General features: G+C 28.2%; 2 protein-coding genes across 2 annotated transcripts; one reads left to right on the forward strand and one right to left on the reverse strand.

Moving 5' to 3' along the window:
* Nucleotides 1–113: 113 nt before the first annotated feature.
* LOC145750505 (neutral cholesterol ester hydrolase 1-like) lies at nt 114–25,839 on the reverse strand. Its single transcript, XM_082566557.1, has 12 exons — nt 25,602–25,839; nt 24,795–24,942; nt 24,255–24,320; nt 24,016–24,079; nt 23,684–23,817; nt 23,073–23,247; nt 22,421–22,537; nt 21,949–22,153; nt 21,474–21,564; nt 906–1,078; nt 600–701; nt 114–329 (listed from the first exon to the last, which is right to left on the reverse strand). The coding sequence occupies exons 1-12, from the start codon at nt 25,749–25,751 to the stop codon at nt 279–281; spliced, it is 1,476 nt and encodes a 491-aa protein (XP_082422683.1). The 5' UTR covers nt 25,752–25,839; the 3' UTR covers nt 114–278.
* LOC145750224 (uncharacterized) lies at nt 5,542–9,545 on the forward strand. Its single transcript, XM_082566205.1, has 5 exons — nt 5,542–5,799; nt 5,873–5,959; nt 6,321–6,418; nt 7,425–7,520; nt 7,643–9,545. Exons 1-5 carry the CDS (start codon nt 5,755–5,757, stop codon nt 9,297–9,299), a joined length of 1,983 nt encoding a protein of 660 aa, XP_082422331.1. The 5' UTR covers nt 5,542–5,754; the 3' UTR covers nt 9,300–9,545.
* Nucleotides 25,840–26,569: the final 730 nt, after the last annotated feature.

Consider the following 26,569-nt stretch of genomic DNA (forward strand, 5'->3'; position numbering starts at 1 on the left):
TTCTCCTTTTTTGATATTTTTTTTTTTATTAATTTCTAATTGTGTACTCAATCATTTGTAATATTTGTTATATGTTTTTGTCCATTTTTTCCTCAATTATTTCTTTACTGCGTTTGTCTTTTTATTGTTGCACTTTCAAAGTTATTCAGGTTTATTAGATATATACATTCTATATAAATATACTATGGTGTTAAAATTAATTTAAGCTTAAAAATAAATTGATATTATTGTTAACAATTACATGTATGATACGAAAGCTTGCTTGAAAGACCAGGCATCTATGTTCTTTGGAATGTTCGTTTGAAGGTCACGTGAGCAACTGAGAGGGTCTAAGATAAAATAAATATTTTTTTACATTAAACAACAAAAATAGAAGTAAAAAAGTAATGAAGTATAACAGCATCGTGGTAAAATAGTGAAGGACGTTAGGCACATCTCAGTTTATGGGCATAAGATCTTGGATTTAATACCCACTGCAGGAATGTCGTAATAGTCCTGCTTTATAAATATATAGTCTCCTAGCTTAACAATAAAATAATTACTAATATAAGTTCAATAAAAAAAAAATTTAGATGACGTCATAATTGTACGAAACTTACGTCATACAGTTGGTCGCCATCAACTTCTCTGGTCGCCGTAATGGTCGCATTTGGTACCTTATATTCTCCTACCATTTTTCCATCTATCATCTGCACCACTGTCTGTAACATAAATGACGTCACGATTAACTTAGTACGTCACAATTTTTTTATTGTGACGTCATTAGTCGTTATAATTTACGTTATTAGGATTTAAAATATAATGACGTCATGTCTAGCTAACTAATCGTATTAGATTAAAAAATTACAGCTCATAGACAATAATTCTGCGCATGCGCAAAACGACAAATAGTAACAACAACGGACCTCCATTTTTTTCTGACCAGGACCGGTTATTAGAGCTGGTTTGCCAATTTCAAACTGGTCAGTCCAAGATGTTGGACCAGTGATCGTTTTAATACTGAACTCATCTCCTGTTTTGCAGATTTCCAACGTGACCGGTGCGTTTTTACCAGCAGCTATGTATTGATCGGGTACACCTGAAAAACGATAAAAAAATTGTTTTTTTTGTAAATAGATTTAGCCTCAATGTGGGAAGGTCAAATGAGCAACCTAAACTTAAAGTAACAACTGTTACCCCGACCCAGTCTCGAGTTACCTGTGGCGAATTTCTGTAAGCCCCGACAGTCTTAAGTCATCATTTTTGGTTTTAGATTTTATTCGGTATGTGACTATGTTTATAAATCGCAAATAGGGTTAAAAAATGTTTTATTTTTTTTGACTAAACATCATTTTTATGCATTTGTGTTTTTACAATCTTCACATTTTCATAAAGACAATGGGCAGTTTATAATATATTATAACGTTATTTAAAATACCTTAAATTTAAAAATAATTTATTCTCTGTCAATTTTATAAATCGTGCTTTTTGAATCACCACATACATTTATTTTGACCCAAGCCATTTTAATTAACTTGCGAATTCGTGAAATTTTAAAATCTAAAATGAAACAAAATTTTGGGGTTTTTTGAACGTGTTTAATTATATATGAGTTCAACTAAAGTTTAAAGTTCTTAATTTTCTTGAAATGTGAACATTTTTTTTTGAAAACTTAAACTTTTAACCCTAGATTGGAATTTGTGCTAAACGTTTAGACAAAAACAACAACTTTTGACATGTCGTTCAAAAACGACTCAACCGCTTCTTTGCACGTGACCCTATCTTAAAGTGACCTAGATACGGAGTATGCGCAGGTTTTTGAACTATACCGACAAATGCATTAGCTAAACACGAACTTTGGTCTAGTTAAAAGTGAACTTTTCAACCCCTTAAAAATTTGTTAAATTAAAAAAATACGAAACTTAAACATTATTGAAAAAATAGTCAACTTAAATATCAAGTTGACCAAATTAAAAACCTAAGTTTTGCTCACTTTAGATAATTTTTAAAGCATTTAATTACGATATGTTTTTCTACACAACATTTTTATAGCTAATTACTATATTTTAAAAAACAAAAAAAAATTATCAAAATACCAATTTTTTTTGGATTACAAAAGTATTTAATTTTTTTATAAAATTACCCATTAATTTCATAAAGCTCTCGTATCCTTCTTGTTCTTTCAATACCCAGGTACCACAAAAACTCATTTTTATTTATTCTAACTTTCTACTTTATATTTAAAAAAAAACTTTACTTAAAAATAAAAAAATGTATAAATCAAATTATAAATACTTTATCTAATTATAAGATAACGTCAAATACAAAAATATTAAGGTAATGTTAATGCTATTAAATTAAAAATTAAAATAAAATTAAAATATTTAATATATATAATTTTTATTCTAATTTTCTGCGCTTAAATTTGGTTTGACAATTTTTAAGTAACTGAAAAACTTTAAGTATGCTTGCTGCTATATATAGAAGAACTGCATTGGCAGCGTTTTAACTTTTTTGTCTACAATTAAAGACAGAAATTTGAACTGCTACTCAAAAGGTCGAAAGTTTAACTTAAAAAAAACTTTTTTGGTGAATTACGTCCGGTTGTCTAGATTTATATTTAACTATTTTTAAACAAAAGTATAATGCAAAAAAAAAAAGAAATAAGATATTAATTAATTAAAATTGATTACATATTATCTATTTTTTTTCAGTTAGATATCTTATTGCTGAAATAACTAAGCCTAAAATTAAGGTTAGTCCAGTGGTTTAGTATAAGAGATACCTACAAAAATCTTAAAACTTAAAAGGTATAACTTAAAATACAACGAATATATACAAAAAATTAAATAAATAATTTATTTATAATTGCTCTACTTTTTTTAAGTTCATCCACACGTATTTTGCTACTATTTGTCTAGACGTTCTTCTAATGAAATCAATAAGTCTGTTTTAAATATTAATAAAGCCTAACCATTATATCCCAGTAGGATTAGGAGTTGTGATTCCAAATGTTCAAAGGCCAGGTGATTTCTTAAGCGTGAATAAGGACTGTCTGTCCAAATAAATTGACTTTAATTTTTTCTTAAAAATTTTTAAGATTAATTCTAAATTTAAATGAAATTAATTTAGAGAAAATATTTTTTTTGTGTATTTTCTTGTTTAAATTAATATTTTTTTTTAAATAAAAGCAGTTTTACTTTTAAAATATAATACAAAAAGTAATATTGCCAAACTATTCCTGACTTAAAATTTGATGTAAATTGTTAGGCTTATTTTTAGTAGAAATCAATGTTTAAAATGATTTAATTTAATTGTTTTTTTATTAAATTATTTAGAATTTTAGTCGAACTCAGTGACGTCATATTTGAAATTCGAGAGAACGGCCTGGCGCGCTTATTTACTCTTACGTCATTCGCAATATAAAAGAGAGCGCGATATTAATAACAAAGAAAAAGGAACGTAAAAATTTGCGACAAAAGAGCAGCTGGTTACGGTTACGTGATGCGCTCACGCAGGTTTTTATAGCCGCATAATTATACGATTCACTAAATGATTTTAAGTATTTGAGATCGGTATTTGAAAGTCGTTGAGTTCAATCTTTTACTGAAAGCGTTGTAATTTTTTGTTAACAAAAGGTTATTTTAACAGATAAATTAACTAGTTAGGTGTTTAAAATACTTTTTAGTTTATAAGTATTTCTTATCATGGAAAAAAAGAAGCTAGAAAGGAAATTTTAAATCAATTTTTACATCATACTCTGATACAACAAAAAACTACAGACTGACAGACCAATTTATGAATATTTATTACAATCTGACAATCAGTTATATGTGTCTGTGTGTATATTAATATATTAGCAAAGCAATATAAGTTTATGTATATGATATAAAGTGTGTTATTTTACTTAACAAACAATAAAGTTTATTTATATCAATAAATATACTGCTATAAACAAATCTTAACAGTTAGAATATAATTTTAGGCAAATCTAGTTGAATTAATTGTTCCAATATAAAATGTCAAGTGTTTTTAACCACAATTCAGTTTTTGAGTTGAAATTACAGCTTTTTATTTTGCTACAGTTCGTATTTTAGGCGGTCTGTTAAACAATTAAGTCTGTATAAAGTCACAATGACTAATGGAAAAAACGTCACCCATTTCCAAATGTTGTTCTAGTTAAACAACAACAGCAGTCATTATTTGTCATACATTTAATTGCTCTGTTTAAATTACTAATGTAAATACCCAAACATCATAATCTATAGTATTGGCATAAAAATGTCTTAAAAATATATATTTTCAGCTACAAGATAAAACAGATTTCAAGTATTTAGAATATTTTAACTACATAAATTGCATTTTTGTATGAAATAAGGACAGGAAAAGGTTATAGTTATTGGTTAACCTTGTGAAGTTATGTCATACGTCACGTGAAGAAACGGTAGTGTTAGAAGGTATAATTATAAACATTGTGTTAATATGTAAGGCTGCCTAATTAATTCTAAGTAATTAATTTAACAGATTAAAAGGTAAAATCAAGTTTACCTAAAATTACCAAGCTTACCTTAGTTTTAAGTAATATGTAATTGGGAGAAGTGAACTATTTCAATTTAAAAATGCAACGTTTATAATTTTGCGGCAACAAAAGTTTAAATACCATATTTAGTCTGTTTTAATATTTGTATATTAAGCAGTTTTACAATTAGTTTAACCAAGCCAAAACGTGAAGTGTCATCTTTTTATCGAGACAATACATAAAAAGTTCGTTCAGTTGGTTGCAAGTTTATTAGTATGTACAGCATTATGTACTATATTCAAAGCGAATAGACTAACTTTAGGAAGAAAATACTAATAACAAGTATAGTTTGAATACTAAAATTAATTTTTTATAAGTGTAGTTACTATACTTTCAAAGTAAGTGTTTGTTTAAAAGTGTAGTTACTATACTTTCAAAGTAAGTGTTTGTTTCCACAAACGAACCAAAATGCACTAAGGTCAAACAATATATGAGTAAACTGTACAAGCTAATAATATTTTGCCAAGCCAGTGTTAATGCGTTACAGGCATTATGCCTTTTAGTGTAAGTTGCATACTTGGGAATAAGCTTTAGTACAATTTTAAAATATATTTCTTGCAAAAGAAAGGGAACTCGTGCCTTTATTAATACATCCGCTAAAATAAGGAAAAACAATGTTTTGTTATCAGCTTACGTTTTAGTAAACAAAAGAAATCCTGTATTCTGATTTTTATTATTTTGAATGCATTACTTTCTAAAAACTGTTATCACTTTAGCTAAAAACAAAATAAAAATTTTTTTGAGTTGTTATCGGTCTTCAGATAACAATAATATGCGATTGTGATGTCACCATACGACCGAGTTTACTTTTTTTACGACGTATTTTCGGTAAAGATTATATATAACTCCAAGCTATTTCAGTTCCTGTTCATTTTAAAACCGAACTGGTTTAATAGGCAGTAGTTCTGCTAATGTAGGTGATAATTTTGTAGAAATAAAGCTGGTATTTTAGAACAAAAAAGGCAAATACATTCAGTAGTTTATTTTAAAAGTTTGACATGATTTGGAATAGAACGATTTTGATCAAAAAATTATGGACATTTTTACTGGTTTAATATGTCTTAACTCTATATGCTATCTGTGAATTTAAACGGCATTTTTGTGCCCAAAAAAATTATAACTTTACCTTTTTTATTAGATTTTTATATAGAATGATTTTAATTAAAACATTAAAAAAATAGTAAAAAATTCAAAAAATGTCATCTTCAGATTCGTGTATAAGCGAGCTGCCTCCACAAAAGGTTTGTATATTAGTTAAAGACGTCACAATTTAATAAATATTACGTCACTAATAATGACGTCATTATTTTGCAGGAGTACATCGACGTAAAGGTACAGAACCCAACAATACATAATACACACAACGATGGACGATTCACAACGTATGAAGTCTCTTTACAGGTAAGCTATATTTGTTCTTTCAGTAACCTAATAGCGGCGTGTAGTAATGGTAAGAACACTGGGACTAACTGCATGAGGTTATAAGTTTGATTCCTACTGCCTTCACGTCGTGGCACTTTTAAATAGGTAGTTATATATGATAGGAACTTCTAACGAGTTAAAACCAATATAGATAAATTATTCATTAGGCGATGTATCCCAAACTAAAAAAATCAACTTAAGACTGGGTTGGTGTAACAAATGTTACTCTATGTTTAGATCTCAAAATTGATCTTTCCACATTGGGAATAAAGTTTTACAATAAAAAAAAACAGATTTAAAATTTTGTATTTACTAATTATTTACGTTTTTGGGTTCTCAGACGAACAGTCTATCTTTTACTTTGCACAAATCGGTTGTTATCCGAAGATATTCAGATTTCGTTTGGTTAAGAAAGGCTTTGTTGCAAACAACAACAATGTAAGTAAAAAAAAGTGTTTATATCTAAAATCATCAACAAAATGCTTAAAATGGTTAAAAAAAAAAGCGGGTAGCTATATTTTAGGCTTACATTTTTGATAACTATTTGTATATATAAAAATGCGACGAATCTATTTAAAGAATTGCACATTGAGCGAATTTATAATTAACCTAAGTGTTCAAAGGTATAAATGTCTAAGATCAAAAACATTTTAAACTTTAAGTTTTTTAAAAGATCACCTTTAAATTTTGTTTATTGCGCAACCTTTGAAATATTGCGATTTATCTTTATTATCGACCATGTTGCAATATTTTGAAGGTTAACGCACGTGTTAAGTGACGTCAGAATTAGTTCAAAAAATCAATTTACAAGTTAGTTGAGATTTGTTTACCAAAATTAAATTTCACAAACATGTTTTTAATTAACTAGGTTAAAAATGTTGTTTTGGTTGCTATGGTGACGTAAAATAAGGCGTATTTTGGTAGGTGTGACCCAAATATTGACCAATCAAATCGCTCAAAACAAAAAATCGATCTGTTTTTAAGTTAGCTGTGTTTTACAGCCTTGTTATTGCATTACCTATGACGTCACAATCCCGCATTTTATAGCTTGCGAAAATTAATTGTTGGCAACAATGCACAAGAGTCACATGTCCTATTGTTGTCCAAATTGTTAAAACACGATTCCTAAAAATGCATTATTTTGGTCATGTGCAAAACTATGCACTTTAAACTCTGGTATTTACACAATGCATACTCGTTAAGTTAGTCAGTCTATACAATGTATGTACTGGTGTATTACAAGTATTTTCGTGCAGGTTAAAGTGACTAACCTTGCTTTGATGTAAAAACAGATTGTTTACAAAAAAAAGCTATATTTGTTTCATAAGCAAATACTAAAAACTGTTTTAACCTAATATACCTTTTAGTCTTTAGCAAATTTTTTTTACAACTTAAAGTTAAAATTAGTTTTTAAGTATTTGAAATTTTTTTATTTTTTTTCTAGAAAACCACCTAGCTTACCAATGGGTCGTTTATTTGGGACTTTTAACGAAAGTTATTTAAAAGAACGACAACTTATTTTGACCGACTTTCTACAAAAGTAAATACAAATAAAAAAAAATTTATAATTAACCAATTTTTTGTTTCTTTAACTTTAATTAACCAGATTAATAATTTTCGTGAGATTTAAAATTTCATGGCAACCCTGTTTTTGAATTACAGAATTGTGAGGGAAACACTGTTTCTTTCAAGCAGCGCAGTTCATCTCTTCCTCCAAACTCAACTGGATCGCAAAGAAATGTCCAGGATGCTGAAGGACGCAAAACGAAGAGGATCCATGGACTCGATCGCGCGTGCAATTGGCGTGTACGGATCGGCGTGCACGGATCGATCCGCGTGCTCCACAATTGCCGAATGCGACCGAACGAGTATCGACTCTGGTCATGGCGATTCTGGGGAATACCCGCGGACCAGTGACGTTTTTACTGCGTCGCTGACGTCACAGAATTACCGGTCGTCGAATTCGAGTCTGTGTAATTTAGGATCGGCGGAGAATAATAACGAGGATAAGGATAACGGATGGGTGGTGATATGCGATCGAGTTCCGATCAATTCATCTCCAGTTCCTGTTGACAAAACTGCGTACACCGACGTTTTGTGGGATTTTGATTCCGTTTCGACGTCCCCGATCCCGATCTTAAACTGCCGATCATTCAACGAAATTTCGCAGGCCCCCTTCGCGTCGCGAAGCCTTGGGAATCAGCTGAGACTGCATCGTCACTCGCTGACTTCAGAAATGCGGCGAGTGGCGAGCGACTCGAACGTGCCATCTAGCGGCAAGGGTAAAAAGGGGATGTTTCAACTGGGAGAGAGTAGCGACTGTGAGTCTACAAGCTCGGAACAGTCGATACTAAGTAGCAATAATTCTCCAGCAACAAACCAACAGTTGCCAGAGATTGGTCAAAAACTGGTTCACACTTTACCAAATCAGGAAAATAACCAGACAGTGCCAAAAAAAGACCAGATTCAAACCGATACCAACAATTTACCAATTAACTACGATACCGTAATAAGTTGTGACCATTTAAATGTAGATACCACTTCAAAAAATAATTTAAATTTTATCATTAATAAACAAGAAATAATTAAAGATCAAAATTTGCCAGAAAACAATGAATTGTTGATTAAGATTGAAGAGTCGCCAGTTAAAGACATTATTCAAGAAAATACCAAAACTGCACTTAAAGAAAAAGAAAATTTACCAGTTTCAAAACCACTTTGTAAATCTCCCGAAAAGGACCATAGACCAAGAAGCAACCAGATGATACTAAATATCAACCAGATGTTGTTAAATTCTGAACAGACATCAGAAAAAGACCAGATATCTGTTGTTAACCATTCCTTGCCGAGTATTAATCAAAGTTTACCTAGCAATGACATTAACAACACCATTTCTGAAACCATGCCAAAAAAGGGTGACAGTATTAACGAAAATATAGACCATACACCATCCGAGAACCATCAGGATTGTACTGAACAGCTTAAAAAGACCAGTGCCGAAACTGACCCTGTTTTAATAGACACCATTACAGACCATGGCACCATTAAAAACTTGCCAGATGACAATAACCATAATATAGACGATGTTATAAAAAATAACAACCATGTTAAACCAGATCTTGACCATGACGATATTAAAGACCAAATAAAATTAAATATTAATAATAACCAGATTTTATTAAATGATGAAGACAAAAACAAAATTGTTTCCGATGTGACTGACGATGACGTCACAAAAAATAACATGACGTCATCGTCGTCTTGTAAAAAACAAATTTTTAAAGAATCCCAAAATGAGTTGTCCTTGCTTAAAGTATAGTGCTGGTGCTTTAATATTAACGAGTCAGTTTTTATAAAATGAAATTGTGTTTATAAACTTGTACATATTTTTAATTTATTCTAAAGTGCAATTTTTAATTTATTGTTCTGCTTTACTTGTGTTCGTTTCTGTTTTAGTTGAATTAACAACAAGGCTCTTTATTTTTCTTTATTAAAAGTGTATTATTTCATTCCTGCTTCGTTGTTATGCGCATTAAACAAATAACTTTAATAAACAAACTACATATGACAATGCTTTTTTTGTTATCAAATAACAGGCAGGTAGCGGGTCAAGCTGATAGAAAACCTTTAAATTTGACCTCGTTTAATTTTAAATTAGGGACATCTAACACGTAAACTTTACGTTATTACCATATTTGTTGTTTAAAAAATGGCATTTTACACTAAGAAACAATATAAAAATTAACAAAGTTTATTAGTCTTACCTTATATGTAGTTTTACTAGTTATGAAATCAACCTTTTACAATAGAAGTAACTAGTTATGAAATCAACCTTTTACAAAAGAAGTAACTAGTTATGAAATCAACCTTTTACAAAAGAAGTAACTAGTTATGAAATCAACCTTTTACAATAGAAGTAACTAGTTATGAAATCAACCTTTTACAATAGAAGTAACTAGTTATGAAATCAACCTTTTACAAAAGAAGTAACTAGTTATGAAATCAACCTTTTACAAAAGAAGTAACTAGTTATGAAATCAACCTTTTACAAAAGAAGTAACTAGTTATGAAATCAACCTTTTACAATAGAAGTAACTAGTTATGAAATCAACCTTTTACAATAGAAGTAACTAGTTATGAAATCAACCTTTTACAAAAGAAGTAACTAGTTATGAAATCAACCTTTTACAAAAGAAGTAACTAGTTATGAAATCAACCTTTTACAATAGAAGTAACTAGTTATGAAATCAACCTTTTACAAAAGAAGTAACTAGTTATGAAATCAACCTTTTACAATAGAAGTAACTAGTTATGAAATCAACCTTTTACAAAAGAAGTAACTAGTTATGAAATCAACCTTTTACAATAGAAGTAACTAGTTATGAAATCAACCTTTTACAAAAGAAGTAACTAGTTATGAAATCAACCTTTTACAAAAGAAGTAACTAGTTATGAAATCAACCTTTTACAAAAGAAGTAACTAGTTATGAAATCAACCTTTTACAAAAGAAGTAACTAGTTATGAAATCAACCTTTTACAAAAGAAGTAACTAGTTATGAAATCAACCTTTTACAAAAGAAGTAACTAGTTATGAAATCAACCTTTTACAAAAGAAGTAACTAGTTATGAAATCAACCTTTTACAAAAGAAGTAACTAGTTATGAAATCAACCTTTTACAATAGAAGTAACTAGTTATGAAATCAACCTTTTACAATAGAAGTAACTAGTTATGAAATCAACCTTTTACAATAGAAGTAACTAGTTATGAAATCAACCTTTTACAAAAGAAGTAACTAGTTATGAAATCAACCTTTTACAAAAGAAGTAACTAGTTATGAAATCAACCTTTTACAAAAGAAGTAACTAGTTATGAAATCAACCTTTTACAAAAGAAGTAACTAGTTATGAAATCAACCTTTTACAAAAGAAGTAACTAGTTATGAAATCAACCTTTTACAAAAGAAGTAACTAGTTATGAAATCAACCTTTTACAATAGAAGTAACTAGTTATGAAATCAACCTTTTACAAAAGAAGTAACTAGTTATGAAATTAACCTTTTACAAAAGAAGTAACTAGTTATGAAATCAACCTTTTACAATAGAAGTAACTAGTTATGAAATCAACCTTTTACAATAGAAGTAACTAGTTATAAAATCAACCTTTTACAAAAGAAGTAACTAGTTATGAAATCAACCTTTTACAAAAGAAGTAACTAGTTATGAAATCAACCTTTTACAAAAGAAGTAACTAGTTATGAAATCAACCTTTTACAATAGAAGTAACTAGTTATGAAATCAACCTTTTACAATAGAAGTAACTAGTTATGAAATCAACCTTTTACAAAAGAAGTAACTAGTTATGAAATCAACCTTTTACAAAAGAAGTAACTAGTTATGAAATCAACCTTTTACAAAAGAAGTAACTAGTTATGAAATCAACCTTTTACAAAAGAAGTAACTAGTTATGAAATCAACCTTTTACAATAGAAGTAACTAGTTATGAAATCAACCTTTTACAATAGAAGTAACTAGTTATGAAATCAACCTTTTACAAAAGAAGTAACTAGTTATGAAATCAACCTTTTACAAAAGAAGTAACTAGTTATGAAATCAACCTTTTACAAAAGAAGTAACTAGTTATGAAATCAACCTTTTACAATAGAAGTAACTAGTTATGAAATCAACCTTTTACAATAGAAGTAACTAGTTATGAAATCAACCTTTTACAATAGAAGTAACTAGTTATGAAATCAACCTTTTACAAAAGAAGTAACTAGTTATGAAATCAACCTTTTACAAAAGAAGTAACTAGTTATGAAATCAACCTTTTACAAAAGAAGTAACTAGTTATGAAATCAACCTTTTACAAAAGAAGTAACTAGTTATGAAATCAACCTTTTACAAAAGAAGTAACTAGTTATGAAATCAACCTTTTACAATAGAAGTAACTAGTTATGAAATCAACATTTAACAATAGAAGTAACTAGTTATGAAATCAACCTTTTACAAAAGAAGTAACTAGTTATGAAATCAACCTTTTACAAAAGAAGTAACTAGTTATGAAATCAACCTTTTACAATAGAAGTAACTAGTTATGAAATCAACCTTTTACAATAGAAGTAACTAGTTATGAAATCAACCTTTTACAATAGAAGTAACTAGTTATGAAATCAACCTTTTACAAAAGAAGTAACTAGTTATGAAATCAACCTTTTACAAAAGAAGTAACTAGTTATGAAATCAACTTTTTACAATAGAAGTAACTAGTTATGAAATCAACTTTTTACAATAGAAGTAACTAGTTATGAAATCAACCTTTTACAATAGAAGTAACTAGTTATGAAATCAACCTTTTACAAAAGAAGTAACTAGTTATGAAATCAACCTTTTACAAAAGAAGTAACTAGTTATGAAATCAACCTTTTACAAAAGAAGTAACTAGTTATGAAATCAACCTTTTACAAAAGAAGTAACTAGTTATGAAATCAACCTTTTACAATAGAAGTAACTAGTTATGAAATCAACCTTTTACAATAGAAGTAACTAGTTATGAAATCAACCTTTTACAAAAGAAGTAACTAGTTATGAAATCAACCTTTTACAAAAGAAGTAACTAGTTATGAAATCAACCTTTTACAAAAGAAGTAACTAGTTATGAAATCAACCTTTTACAATAGAAGTAACTAGTTATGAAATCAACCTTTAACAATAGAAGTAACTAGTTATGAAATCAACCTTTTACAAAACAAGTAACTAGTTATGAAATCAACCTTTTACAATAGAACTAACTAGTTATGAAATCAACCTTTTACAAAAGAAGTAACTAGTTATGAAATCAACCTTTTACAATAGAAGTAACTAGTTATGAAATCAACCTTTTACAATAGAAGTAACTAGTTATGAAATCAACCTTTTACAATAGAAGTAACTAGTTATGAAATCAACCTTTTACAATAAAAGTAACTAGTTATGAAATCAACCTTTTACAATAGAAGTAACTAGTTATGAAATCAACCTTTTACAAAAGAAGTAACTAGTTATGAAATCAACCTTTTACAATAAAGTAACTAGTTATGAAATCAACCTTTTACAAAAGAAGTAACTAGTTATGAAATCAATTTTTTACAATAGAAGTAACTAGTTATGAAATCAACCTTTTACAAAAGAAGTAACTAGTTATGAAATCAACCTTTTACAATAGAAGTAACTAGTTATGAAATCAACCTTTTACAAAAGAAGTAACTAGTTATGAAATCAACCTTTTACAATAGAAGTAACTAGTTATGAAATCAACCTTTTACAAAAGAAGTAACTAGTTATGAAATCAACCTTTTACAATAGAAGTAACTAGTTATGAAATCAACCTTTTACAAAAGAAGTAACTAGTTATGAAATCAACCTTTTACAATAGAAGTAACTAGTTATGAAATCAACCTTTTACAAAAGAAGTAACTAGTTATGAAATCAACCTTTTACAAAAGAAGTAACTAGTTATGAAATCAACCTTTTACAATAGAAGTAACTAGTTATGAAATCAACCTTTTACAATAGAAGTAACTAGTTATGAAATCAACCTTTTACAAAAGAAGTAACTAGTTATGAAATCAACCTTTTACAAAAGAAGTAACTAGTTATGAAATCAACCTTTTACAAAAGAAGTAACTAGTTATGAAATCAACCTTTTACAATAGAAGTAACTAGTTATGAAATCAACCTTTAACAATAGAAGTAACTAGTTATGAAATCAACCTTTTACAAAACAAGTAACTAGTTATGAAATCAACCTTTTACAATAGAACTAACTAGTTATGAAATCAACCTTTTACAAAAGAAGTAACTAGTTATGAAATCAACCTTTTACAATAGAAGTAACTAGTTATGAAATCAACCTTTTACAATAGAAGTAACTAGTTATGAAATCAACCTTTTACAATAGAAGTAACTAGTTATGAAATCAACCTTTTACAATAAAAGTAACTAGTTATGAAATCAACCTTTTACAATAGAAGTAACTAGTTATGAAATCAACCTTTTACAAAAGAAGTAACTAGTTATGAAATCAACCTTTTACAATAGAAGTAACTAGTTATGAAATCAACCTTTTACAAAAGAAGTAACTAGTTATGAAATCAATTTTTTACAATAGAAGTAACTAGTTATGAAATCAACCTTTTACAAAAGAAGTAACTAGTTATGAAATCAACCTTTTACAATAGAAGTAACTAGTTATGAAATCAACCTTTTACAAAAGAAGTAACTAGTTATGAAATCAACCTTTTACAATAGAAGTAACTAGTTATGAAATCAACCTTTTACAAAAGAAGTAACTAGTTATGAAATCAACCTTTTACAATAGAAGTAACTAGTTATGAAATCAACCTTTTACAAAAGAAGTAACTAGTTATGAAATCAACCTTTTACAAAAGAAGTAACTAGTTATGAAATCAACCTTTTACAATAGAAGTAACTAGTTATGAAATCAACCTTTTACAATAGAAGTAACTAGTTATGAAATCAACCTTTTACAAAAGAAGTAACTAGTTATGAAATCAACCTTTTACAAAAGAAGTAACTAGTTATGAAATCAACCTTTTACAAAAGAAGTAACTAGTTATGAAATCAACCTTTTACAATAGAAGTAACTAGTTATGAAATCAACCTTTAACAATAGAAGTAACTAGTTATGAAATCAACCTTTTACAAAACAAGTAACTAGTTATGAAATCAACCTTTTACAATAGAACTAACTAGTTATGAAATCAACCTTTTACAAAAGAAGTAACTAGTTATGAAATCAACCTTTTACAATAGAAGTAACTAGTTATGAAATCAACCTTTTACAATAGAAGTAACTAGTTATGAAATCAACCTTTTACAATAGAAGTAACTAGTTATGAAATCAACCTTTTACAATAAAAGTAACTAGTTATGAAATCAACCTTTTACAATAGAAGTAACTAGTTATGAAATCAACCTTTTACAAAAGAAGTAACTAGTTATGAAATCAACCTTTTACAATAGAAGTAACTAGTTATGAAATTAACCTTTTACAATAGAAGTAACTAGTTATGAAATCAACCTTTTACAAAAGAAGTAACTAGTTATGAAATCAACCTTTTACAAAAGAAGTAACTAGTTATGAAATCAACCTTTTACAAAAGAAGTAACTAGTTATGAAATCAACCTTTTACAAAAGAAGTAACTAGTTATGAAATCAACCTTTTACAATAGAAGTAACTAGTTATGAAATCAACCTTTTACAATAGAAGTAACTAGTTATGAAATCAACCTTTTACAATAGAAGTAACTAGTTATGAAATCAACCTTTTACAATAGAAGTAACTAGTTATGAAATCAACCTTTTACAAAAGAAGTAACTAGTTATGAAATCAACCTTTTACAAAAGAAGTAACTAGTTATGAAATCAACCTTTTACAAAAGAAGTAACTAGTTATGAAATCAACCTTTTACAAAAGAAGTAACTAGTTATGAAATCAACCTTTTACAAAAGAAGTAACTAGTTATGAAATCAACCTTTTACAATAGAAGTAACTAGTTATGAAATCAACCTTTTACAAAAGAAGTAACTAGTTATGAAATCAACCTTTTACAATAGAAGTAACTAGTTATGAAATCAACCTTTTACAAAAGAAGTAACTAGTTATGAAATCAACCTTTTACAATAGAAGTAACTAGTTATGAAATCAACCTTTTACAAAAGAAGTAACTAGTTATGAAATCAACCTTTTACAAAAGAAGTAACTAGTTATGAAATCAACCTTTTACAAAAGAAGTAACTAGTTATGAAATCAACCTTTTACAAAAGAAGTAACTAGTTATGAAATCAACCTTTTACAAAAGAAGTAACTAGTTATGAAATCAACCTTTTACAAAAGAAGTAACTAGTTATGAAATCAACCTTTTACAAAAGAAGTAACTAGTTATGAAATCAACCTTTTACAAAAGAAGTAACTAGTTATGAAATCAACCTTTTACAATAGAAGTAACTAGTTATGAAATCAACCTTTTACAATAGAAGTAACTAGTTATGAAATCAACCTTTTACAATAGAAGTAACTAGTTATGAAATCAACCTTTTACAAAAGAAGTAACTAGTTATGAAATCAACCTTTTACAAAAGAAGTAACTAGTTATGAAATCAACCTTTTACAAAAGAAGTAACTAGTTATGAAATCAACCTTTTACAAAAGAAGTAACTAGTTATGAAATCAACCTTTTACAAAAGAAGTAACTAGTTATGAAATCAACCTTTTACAAAAGAAGTAACTAGTTATGAAATCAACCTTTTACAATAGAAGTAACTAGTTATGAAATCAACCTTTTACAAAAGAAGTAACTAGTTATGAAATTAACCTTTTACAAAAGAAGTAACTAGTTATGAAATCAACCTTTTACAATAGAAGTAACTAGTTATGAAATCAACCTTTTACAATAGAAGTAACTAGTTATAAAATCAACCTTTTACAAAAGAAGTAACTAGTTATGAAATCAACCTTTTACAAAAGAAGTAACTAGTTATGAAATCAACCTTTTACAAAAGAAGTAACTAGTTATGAAATCAACCTTTTACAATAGAAGTAACTAGTTATGAAATCAACCTTTTACAATAGAAGTAACTAGTTATGAAATCAACCTTTTACAAAAGAAGTAACTAGTTATGAAATCAACCTTTTACAAAAGAAGTAACTAGTTATGAAATCAACCTTTTACAAAAGAAGTAACTAGTTATGAAATCAACCTTTTACAAAAGAAGTAACTAGTTATGAAATCAACCTTTTACAATAGAAGTAACTAGTTATGAAATCAACCTTTTACAATAGAAGTAACTAGTTATGAAATCAACCTTTTACAAAAGAAGTAACTAGTTATGAAATCAACCTTTTACAAAAGAAGTAACTAGTTATGAAATCAACCTTTTACAAAAGAAGTAACTAGTTATGAAATCAACCTTTTACAATAGAAGTAACTAGTTATGAAATCAACCTTTTACAATAGAAGTAACTAGTTATGAAATCAACCTTTTACAATAGAAGTAACTAGTTATGAAATCAACCTTTTACAAAAGAAGTAACTAGTTATGAAATCAACCTTTTACAAAAGAAGTAACTAGTTATGAAATCAACCTTTTACAAAAGAAGTAACTAGTTATGAAATCAACCTTTTACAAAAGAAGTAACTAGTTATGAAATCAACCTTTTACAAAAGAAGTAACTAGTTATGAAATCAACCTTTTACAATAGAAGTAACTAGTTATGAAATCAACATTTAACAATAGAAGTAACTAGTTATGAAATCAACCTTTTACAAAAGAAGTAACTAGTTATGAAATCAACCTTTTACAAAAGAAGTAACTAGTTATGAAATCAACCTTTTACAATAGAAGTAACTAGTTATGAAATCAACCTTTTACAATAGAAGTAACTAGTTATGAAATCAACCTTTTACAATAGAAGTAACTAGTTATGAAATCAACCTTTTACAAAAGAAGTAACTAGTTATGAAATCAACCTTTTACAAAAGAAGTAACTAGTTATGAAATCAACTTTTTACAATAGAAGTAACTAGTTATGAAATCAACTTTTTACAATAGAAGTAACTAGTTATGAAATCAACCTTTTACAATAGAAGTAACTAGTTATGAAATCAACCTTTTACAAAAGAAGTAACTAGTTATGAAATCAACCTTTTACAAAAGAAGTAACTAGTTATGAAATCAACCTTTTACAAAAGAAGTAACTAGTTATGAAATCAACCTTTTACAAAAGAAGTAACTAGTTATGAAATCAACCTTTTACAATAGAAGTAACTAGTTATGAAATCAACCTTTTACAATAGAAGTAACTAGTTATGAAATCAACCTTTTACAAAAGAAGTAACTAGTTATGAAATCAACCTTTTACAAAAGAAGTAACTAGTTATGAAATCAACCTTTTACAAAAGAAGTAACTAGTTATGAAATCAACCTTTTACAATAGAAGTAACTAGTTATGAAATCAACCTTTAACAATAGAAGTAACTAGTTATGAAATCAACCTTTTACAAAACAAGTAACTAGTTATGAAATCAACCTTTTACAATAGAACTAACTAGTTATGAAATCAACCTTTTACAAAAGAAGTAACTAGTTATGAAATCAACCTTTTACAATAGAAGTAACTAGTTATGAAATCAACCTTTTACAATAGAAGTAACTAGTTATGAAATCAACCTTTTACAATAGAAGTAACTAGTTATGAAATCAACCTTTTACAATAAAAGTAACTAGTTATGAAATCAACCTTTTACAATAGAAGTAACTAGTTATGAAATCAACCTTTTACAAAAGAAGTAACTAGTTATGAAATCAACCTTTTACAATAAAGTAACTAGTTATGAAATCAACCTTTTACAAAAGAAGTAACTAGTTATGAAATCAATTTTTTACAATAGAAGTAACTAGTTATGAAATCAACCTTTTACAAAAGAAGTAACTAGTTATGAAATCAACCTTTTACAATAGAAGTAACTAGTTATGAAATCAACCTTTTACAAAAGAAGTAACTAGTTATGAAATCAACCTTTTACAATAGAAGTAACTAGTTATGAAATCAACCTTTTACAAAAGAAGTAACTAGTTATGAAATCAACCTTTTACAATAGAAGTAACTAGTTATGAAATCAACCTTTTACAAAAGAAGTAACTAGTTATGAAATCAACCTTTTACAATAGAAGTAACTAGTTATGAAATCAACCTTTTACAAAAGAAGTAACTAGTTATGAAATCAACCTTTTACAAAAGAAGTAACTAGTTATGAAATCAACCTTTTACAATAGAAGTAACTAGTTATGAAATCAACCTTTTACAATAGAAGTAACTAGTTATGAAATCAACCTTTTACAAAAGAAGTAACTAGTTATGAAATCAACCTTTTACAAAAGAAGTAACTAGTTATGAAATCAACCTTTTACAAAAGAAGTAACTAGTTATGAAATCAACCTTTTACAATAGAAGTAACTAGTTATGAAATCAACCTTTAACAATAGAAGTAACTAGTTATGAAATCAACCTTTTACAAAACAAGTAACTAGTTATGAAATCAACCTTTTACAATAGAACTAACTAGTTATGAAATCAACCTTTTACAAAAGAAGTAACTAGTTATGAAATCAACCTTTTACAATAGAAGTAACTAGTTATGAAATCAACCTTTTACAATAGAAGTAACTAGTTATGAAATCAACCTTTTACAATAGAAGTAACTAGTTATGAAATCAACCTTTTACAATAAAAGTAACTAGTTATGAAATCAACCTTTTACAATAGAAGTAACTAGTTATGAAATCAACCTTTTACAAAAGAAGTAACTAGTTATGAAATCAACCTTTTACAATAGAAGTAACTAGTTATGAAATCAACCTTTTACAAAAGAAGTAACTAGTTATGAAATCAATTTTTTACAATAGAAGTAACTAGTTATGAAATCAACCTTTTACAAAAGAAGTAACTAGTTATGAAATCAACCTTTTACAATAGAAGTAACTAGTTATGAAATCAACCTTTTACAAAAGAAGTAACTAGTTATGAAATCAACCTTTTACAATAGAAGTAACTAGTTATGAAATCAACCTTTTACAAAAGAAGTAACTAGTTATGAAATCAACCTTTTACAATAGAAGTAACTAGTTATGAAATCAACCTTTTACAATAGAAGTAACTAGTTATGAAATCAACCTTTTACAATAGAAGTAACTAGTTATGAAATCAACCTTTTACAATAAAAGTAACTAGTTATGAAATCAACCTTTTACAATAGAAGTAACTAGTTATGAAATCAACCTTTTACAAAAGAAGTAACTAGTTATAAAATCAACCTTTTACAATAGAAGTAACTAGTTATGAAATCAACCTTTTACAAAAGAAGTAACTAGTTATGAAATCAACCTTTTACAATAGGAGTAACTAGTTATGAAATCAACCTTTTACAATAGGAGTAACTAGTTATGAAATCAACCTTTTACAATAGAAGTAACTAGTTATGAAATCAACCTTTTACAAAAGAAGTAACTAGTTATGAAATCAACCTTTTACAAAAGAAGTAACTAGTTATGAAATCAACCTTTTACAATAGAAGTAACTAGTTATGAAATCAACCTTTTACAAAAGAAGTAACTAGTTATGAAATCAACCTTTTACAAAAGAAGTAACTAGTTATGAAATCAACCTTTTACAAAAGAAGTAACTAGTTATGAAATCAACCTTTTACAAAAGAAGTAACTAGTTATGAAATCAACCTTTTACAAAAGAAGTAACTAGTTATGAAATCAACCTTTTACAATAGAAGTAACTAGTTATGAAATCAACCTTTTACAATAGAAGTAACTAGTTATGAAATCAACCTTTTACAAAAGAAGTAACTAGTTATGAAATCAACCTTTTACAAAAGAAGTAACTAGTTATGAAATCAACCTTTTACAAAAGAAGTAACTAGTTATGAAATCAACCTTTTACAAAAGAAGTAACTAGTTATGAAATCAACCTTTTACAATAGAAGTAACTAGTTATGAAATCAACCTTTTACAATAGAAGTAACTAGTTATGAAATCAACCTTTTACAATAGAAGTAACTAGTTATGAAATCAACCTTTTACAATAGAAGTAACTAGTTATGAAATCAACCTTTTACAAAAGAAGTAACTAGTTATGAAATCAACCTTTTACAAAAGAAGTAACTAGTTATGAAATCAACCTTTTACAAAAGAAGTAACTAGTTATGAAATCAACCTTTTACAAAAGAAGTAACTAGTTATGAAATCAACCTTTTACAAAAGAAGTAACTAGTTATGAAATCAACCTTTTACAATATATTTAAATTGCATTTGGTATTTTTATATTACAAACTTCTCTCAGTTATTCTTTCCCTACCAATTCAAATACTAAAACTTTGTGCTTTAGCCTAGCCTTACTTGAGCTAAACAAATTGCCTAATTCACGCACGCGTTTGAGTCTCGCTAAAAAGATTCAGGCAAAAAACACTTAAAAAGTTTTATATAAACTTGCCCTGAAGAAAATCAAGCAGAATTTTTTAAATGCTTACATAAAAAAAAAATTTTTTGTTTAGATTTAAGGACAGAGTTTTTTTAAATTTTCTTGTTATAAATTTTAGTAGTTTATTTTAAGTTTAGCTGTAAGTACTTTAAAGATAAAATTGATAATTCATCATTTTTCTAGCTATATTTTGCATAGATACACTACAAATTAATACTACATAATTAAAAGGAGATTATAAAGTAATTCAAAATTCGGTTCAAAAAATGTAAAAATTGATTTAAAGTAATATAAACACAAAAACTTAAAACTTTTCAAACCTAAAAAATTAGTTTAGGAGTTTAAAATATCTCAAAAAAAACCTTGGCTAAAAAAATAAATTTTAGGTTTCAAAATTCCGTTTCATTGCCTCCAAGTAATTTCTTTTAATAAAACCAAAGTAACCTGTAAAAGCTGCAACCCCATGTGGTGCTTCATTTACATGAACATGCTCTATTTCAACATTTAAACTTTTGAGTTTTTCAGCAAATAATATCTGAATAAATATAACATTAAAAAATAAAAAAGCTTAAATTTTAAAGCTTAAATTTTGATTGTATTCTGGTTAATATTTATAAAAGAGTAAGACTATAAAATAAAAATTGCCGCTTAAAACTGAGACAGGAACAAGGGTAGTAACATTCTATAATGATTTTTTTTGTATATATCTTGATCCTTGATGTGGGAAGGTCGAATGCGCGACCTAAACATAGAGTAACATCAGTTACTCCAAACCCAGTCTCAAGTTGAACCCACGACCTTATGTGTGGTGTGGCAAGTGTCTTTACCACTACACCACGCTGCCGGTATTATACTTTATTATATTGAAAATAAATAAAAATATATGATTTTCACATAATTGCATAAATACTATACTTACTCCTTCATCTCTTAGTACATCACTGTCACAAGTAACAAGGTAAGTTTTAGGTGTTTTTCTTAAAAGTTCATTGCTGGCCGCTAGAGGTGCTAATCTTGGGTCTAGTAGTAGTTTTTTAAGATTACTTCGTTCGGTTTTTGTTAATTTTTTGCCAGCTCTTAGAATCAATTCAATGGGGACTTCAAAATCAACTTTTTTATGGTACCTGTAAAAAAATTTTTAAATATCTTAATAAACCCTTTTTAAAAGTATGGTAAAGGAGGTATGCGTAAGTAAGGGGCTATATTTATTTTTTTTGTTTTTAAAAATAAATTAATAGGTAAATGAACTGGCAAAAAATAGATAAATAATATACAAAACTGGCAAAGGCAACTGGATACTGGGTTCAGATAAATTTATTTTGTGTTTTAAACAAGAAAATCGTTTTACATATAATATTTATCATACATTTAAATACACCTAATTTTTTTACTTTTTTGGTATTTTATCTGTGTCAACATGGTTATATAATTCCTTGTCCAACACTCCATCAAGGTATAAATGACCATGGTTCAATATTATTGAGCTCATTCGTTCATCTTTATCAAACCTAAATTATAAAATTATTAAAGTTTTTATTTTAGAATAAAATTTAATTTAGGGTGTTTTAACTTCAGTTACACTATAATGATTTTAGGGGAAAAAAAAAGAAATAGCGGGCAAATATTCAGTTAGCTCAACCCAGTCTCAAGCTGGCAGTTTGAGATATTATAGATTAGAAATTTGGCAGTTTGAGATATTATAGATTAGAAATGCCTGAAAATTAAGCTGCTTATCAAGTGTTGGCTCAGCAGGAGTTTATACCGTTTATAGCGCCTCCCCCCCCTTTTAAGGGCGCTACAGCATAGAGTAGTGGAGATTAAACCCACAACCTTATGTGGTGTGGCAAGTGTTCTTACCACTACACCACGCTGCCGATTGTAGTTGCCAAATAATAAGCTACCGATTAAGTGCCTTACATAAGGGCGGGCTCTACAGCATGAAAGCAGTGGACTCAAACCCAGGACTTATGTAGTGAAGCCATGTGTTCTGACCACTACACCACGCTGCAGGGTGTTCCGACCACTACACCATACCTTACTTACCCTAGGTAGCTCATTTTTAGTCTATTTATCAAACTTTCCGACAACATTGCATCATATTTATGATACACCAGATTAGGTAGATGATAGTTAGTTAATTGTAATGCTGGATATAAGAGGTATTGGGAGTGAATTTTATTTTCTAATTCCAAGCTTATTGCTGCAGCTAGATTTCCACCTTTACCAAAACAAAAATTTTTGTTAATCTTTTTTTGTACTAACTGCAGTAAAAAAATTTAATAATTTAGAAAAACTATAACATATCATTAAGAATACATTTTTATATCATTGAAAATACTAGTCAATTTCCCGCCCTACCGTTCGAATTTTAATTGCCTTTGAGTAAAGGCGCTATAATTGCCCTTGAGTAAAGGCGCTATAACCAGCACTGAATCAGCAGCTTAGTTATTGGCATTTGTAATCTAATATAGTCACAATTCTCAACTAATATTTGCCTCGGAATTTTACCAGCGCACCATAATTGGCAGTTTTTTTTATTTTGTGGGCCTATCAGTTGGACATTTGTACTTAACTATATATATATATTGATCATCTACTAAGCTCCATTATCTATTAAAATGTGAAAAAACCTTAAAAATTATTTTACAACTTACCTGAACTGTCTCCTGTTAGCGCAATTTTATTTATGTCCACTTTAAATCTATCAGCATTGTTTATAAAATGTTTAACCACCATTAAACAATCATTATAAGCTGCAGGAAATGGATGTTCTGGTGCAGTTCTAAAGCTAAAATAAATATTTAAAAATTAGGTCAAAAAAAACATTTTTTTAAGTTTATCATTTAGAAAAAACATAAAAAATTTTTAGAAATATTTTCTTTATGGGTAGTGGGAATCCAACCCAGAGCCCTATTTTTTAAATTAAATTTACACTGTACCCGTACTACATATACTACTACTAGCTCATATGTATTAACATACTTACTCCGGTGAAATTACTACTGCATTTACTTGTTTAGCCATTTGGCCACACAGCTCACCATAAGGTTCTAAAATTAAAAAAAAAATTGGAATAAAATTACCAAAACATTATTTATCAATTTTAACTTATTACGAAACATAATATTACGAAACACAACAGTGTTTAAAGTAATTATTAATTTTGTTAAACAATTATGTTATTTTAACTGATAATAAGTAATTGGGGGTAAATTATAAAAGCACCTGGTTTCATTAGTGTCCAACCACCGCCATGGAAAAATACAACCCCTGGTCTTTTTCCAGTTTCAACTAAAATAAATCAAGGATTTAAAAAAAAATATGGAAACTGTAACTGAATATTGTATTTTGTATATATCCTTAATGGGTAAAGGTCGAATGCACGACCTAAACATAGAGTAACATCAGTTACTTCGACATAGTCTCGAGTTACCTTTAGCAATTTGGGATATTATACAGAGAATAATTGCCCAAAAATTATTAGCTGCTGATTAAGTGTTGGCTCAGCAAGAGTTCATATCGTTTATAGCGCCTTACTTAGGGGCACTACAGAATGTGAGCAGTGGGGATTGAACCCACGACCTCATTATGGTGTAGCAAGTGTTCTTACCACATCCGGTATATTGTTTATTAACAAATTTATATTATGGACACATTACATATTAGGCAAAATAAAATAAATTTTAAAATTATAAACAAATTTTAATAGAATATTTTAATTGTTTTTTTTTTATTTTTCAATAGAAAATAAATTTTGGTTTTTACCTCCATCGGGTGTAAATATATAAACTTTGATTCCGTTCCACGTTTCATTAGTTACAGTTACACCATCAACATATTTTAACTTTCCAGCTTCCATAAACAACCGATACATATACCATCTATCATGACCAAGCATTTTTAGAATGGCATTCTGAATTTTTTACAAATAGCTACGTTAAGTTATTGGTTTACTAAAAAAGGAATATTAGGTTTTTATATTTGTTTATCCTCAAAATAGCTTGATAATTGAGCTGCTGATTAAGAATTGGCCTTACAGGAGTACCGTTTATAGTGCCTTAATTAAGGATGCTACACCATGAGAGCAGTGGGAATAAAACCCAGTACCTCATGTAGTGAAGCCAAGTGTTCTAACAACTACACCATGTACAGATTAATTATCTGGCAATAATTATTTATTTTGCGCGACTTAAACATAGAGTAACATCAGTTACTCCGACCCAGTCTTGAGTTGCTTGTGGCAGTTTTAGATATTATAGATTATAATTGCCCAATAATTATACTGCTGTTTAAGTGCTAGCTCAGCAGAAGTTCATACCGTTTATAGCGCCTTACTTAAGGGTGCTACAGCATGAGATCAGTGGGGATTGAACCCAAGACCTCATGTGTGGTGTAGCAAGTGTTCTTACCACTACACCACGCTACCAGTTAACTGCCAATTTAGCTCAAGATTAGATCAGAGTAACAAATGTGCTTCTATGTTTAAGCTAGCCTATTAACTTCTCCTTTTAAAATGAAGGATTTATAAAAAAAAATGTACTAAAACAATTACAAAAACTTTTATTTTGTTACCAAGAAATAGTTGTCTGTTATCCTGTAAATATTCGTCAAAAATGTTGCAAAAATTCGATGTTCTCTTTCATCTTTCCAGCCTCTTGGTAGTGGAACATACAAAACATAAGCTAGAAATGCAACAACAACGACAGCAGCAAGTTTACCCATTATCAGCCGGCTTTAATAATTAAGTATAACTGTATAATTTATATGTTGAACATATCCAAAACTTTAACAGAATTGTGCAAGCTTTCAAACCGTTGTCGACGAAAATTAAACGTAAACAAACAAAGAGCGCCCACTGCCGGATGTTCCAAACGAGAATATGTGTCATTATTATGTTCTATCAAACAAATATTAGGTTTTATTTCAGGATATAACTTTAAATTTAATCTTAATGTTTAATCTTATAGTATATTGTTATTAGGTGTTTCATTATGCTAATACAACTACTGCGTAGTGGGAAAACAATTTGTTTTAGACTATAAGGTTTTGAGTTAGAACCCATTCGACTACTACCAATATTTACAGCGACCTTGGAAAAGCAAATAAACGGTACTAACTTCTGCCGAGACAAAAAAAAATAGGTAGGTTAATTATAGGGCAATATAACTATTAATATCCAAAATTGACAATAGCAACCCAAAACTAAGTAACGGTAACGACTGCTATTCTATCTTTAATTTGTGTAGGGGTCATTTTTAAAGACTTAAAAATAAAAACAAATTTAAAAAACCTAACTAAATTAAAAAAACACAGTTTTACCGTTTCTAAGCAATTTTATTACTCGTTTATTAACAGGTAATTAAACAGAACGATATTGCACTGTCATATCATGAAGAAAAAAGTCTAGAAGAATTTATAGGATGATGTTAATTATGATTTGTTAAAATTAAAAATTAGTAATTGCAGATTTAAGGCTTTCGAGCACCGCGCAAAAAAGTGCATTTTTAACACAGTTTAACAATTATTTACATAACATGGCC

Source organism: Corella eumyota, chromosome 4, assembly GCF_963082875.1.
Source record: "Corella eumyota chromosome 4, kaCorEumy4.1, whole genome shotgun sequence".
NCBI lineage: Eukaryota > Metazoa > Chordata > Ascidiacea > Phlebobranchia > Corellidae > Corella > Corella eumyota.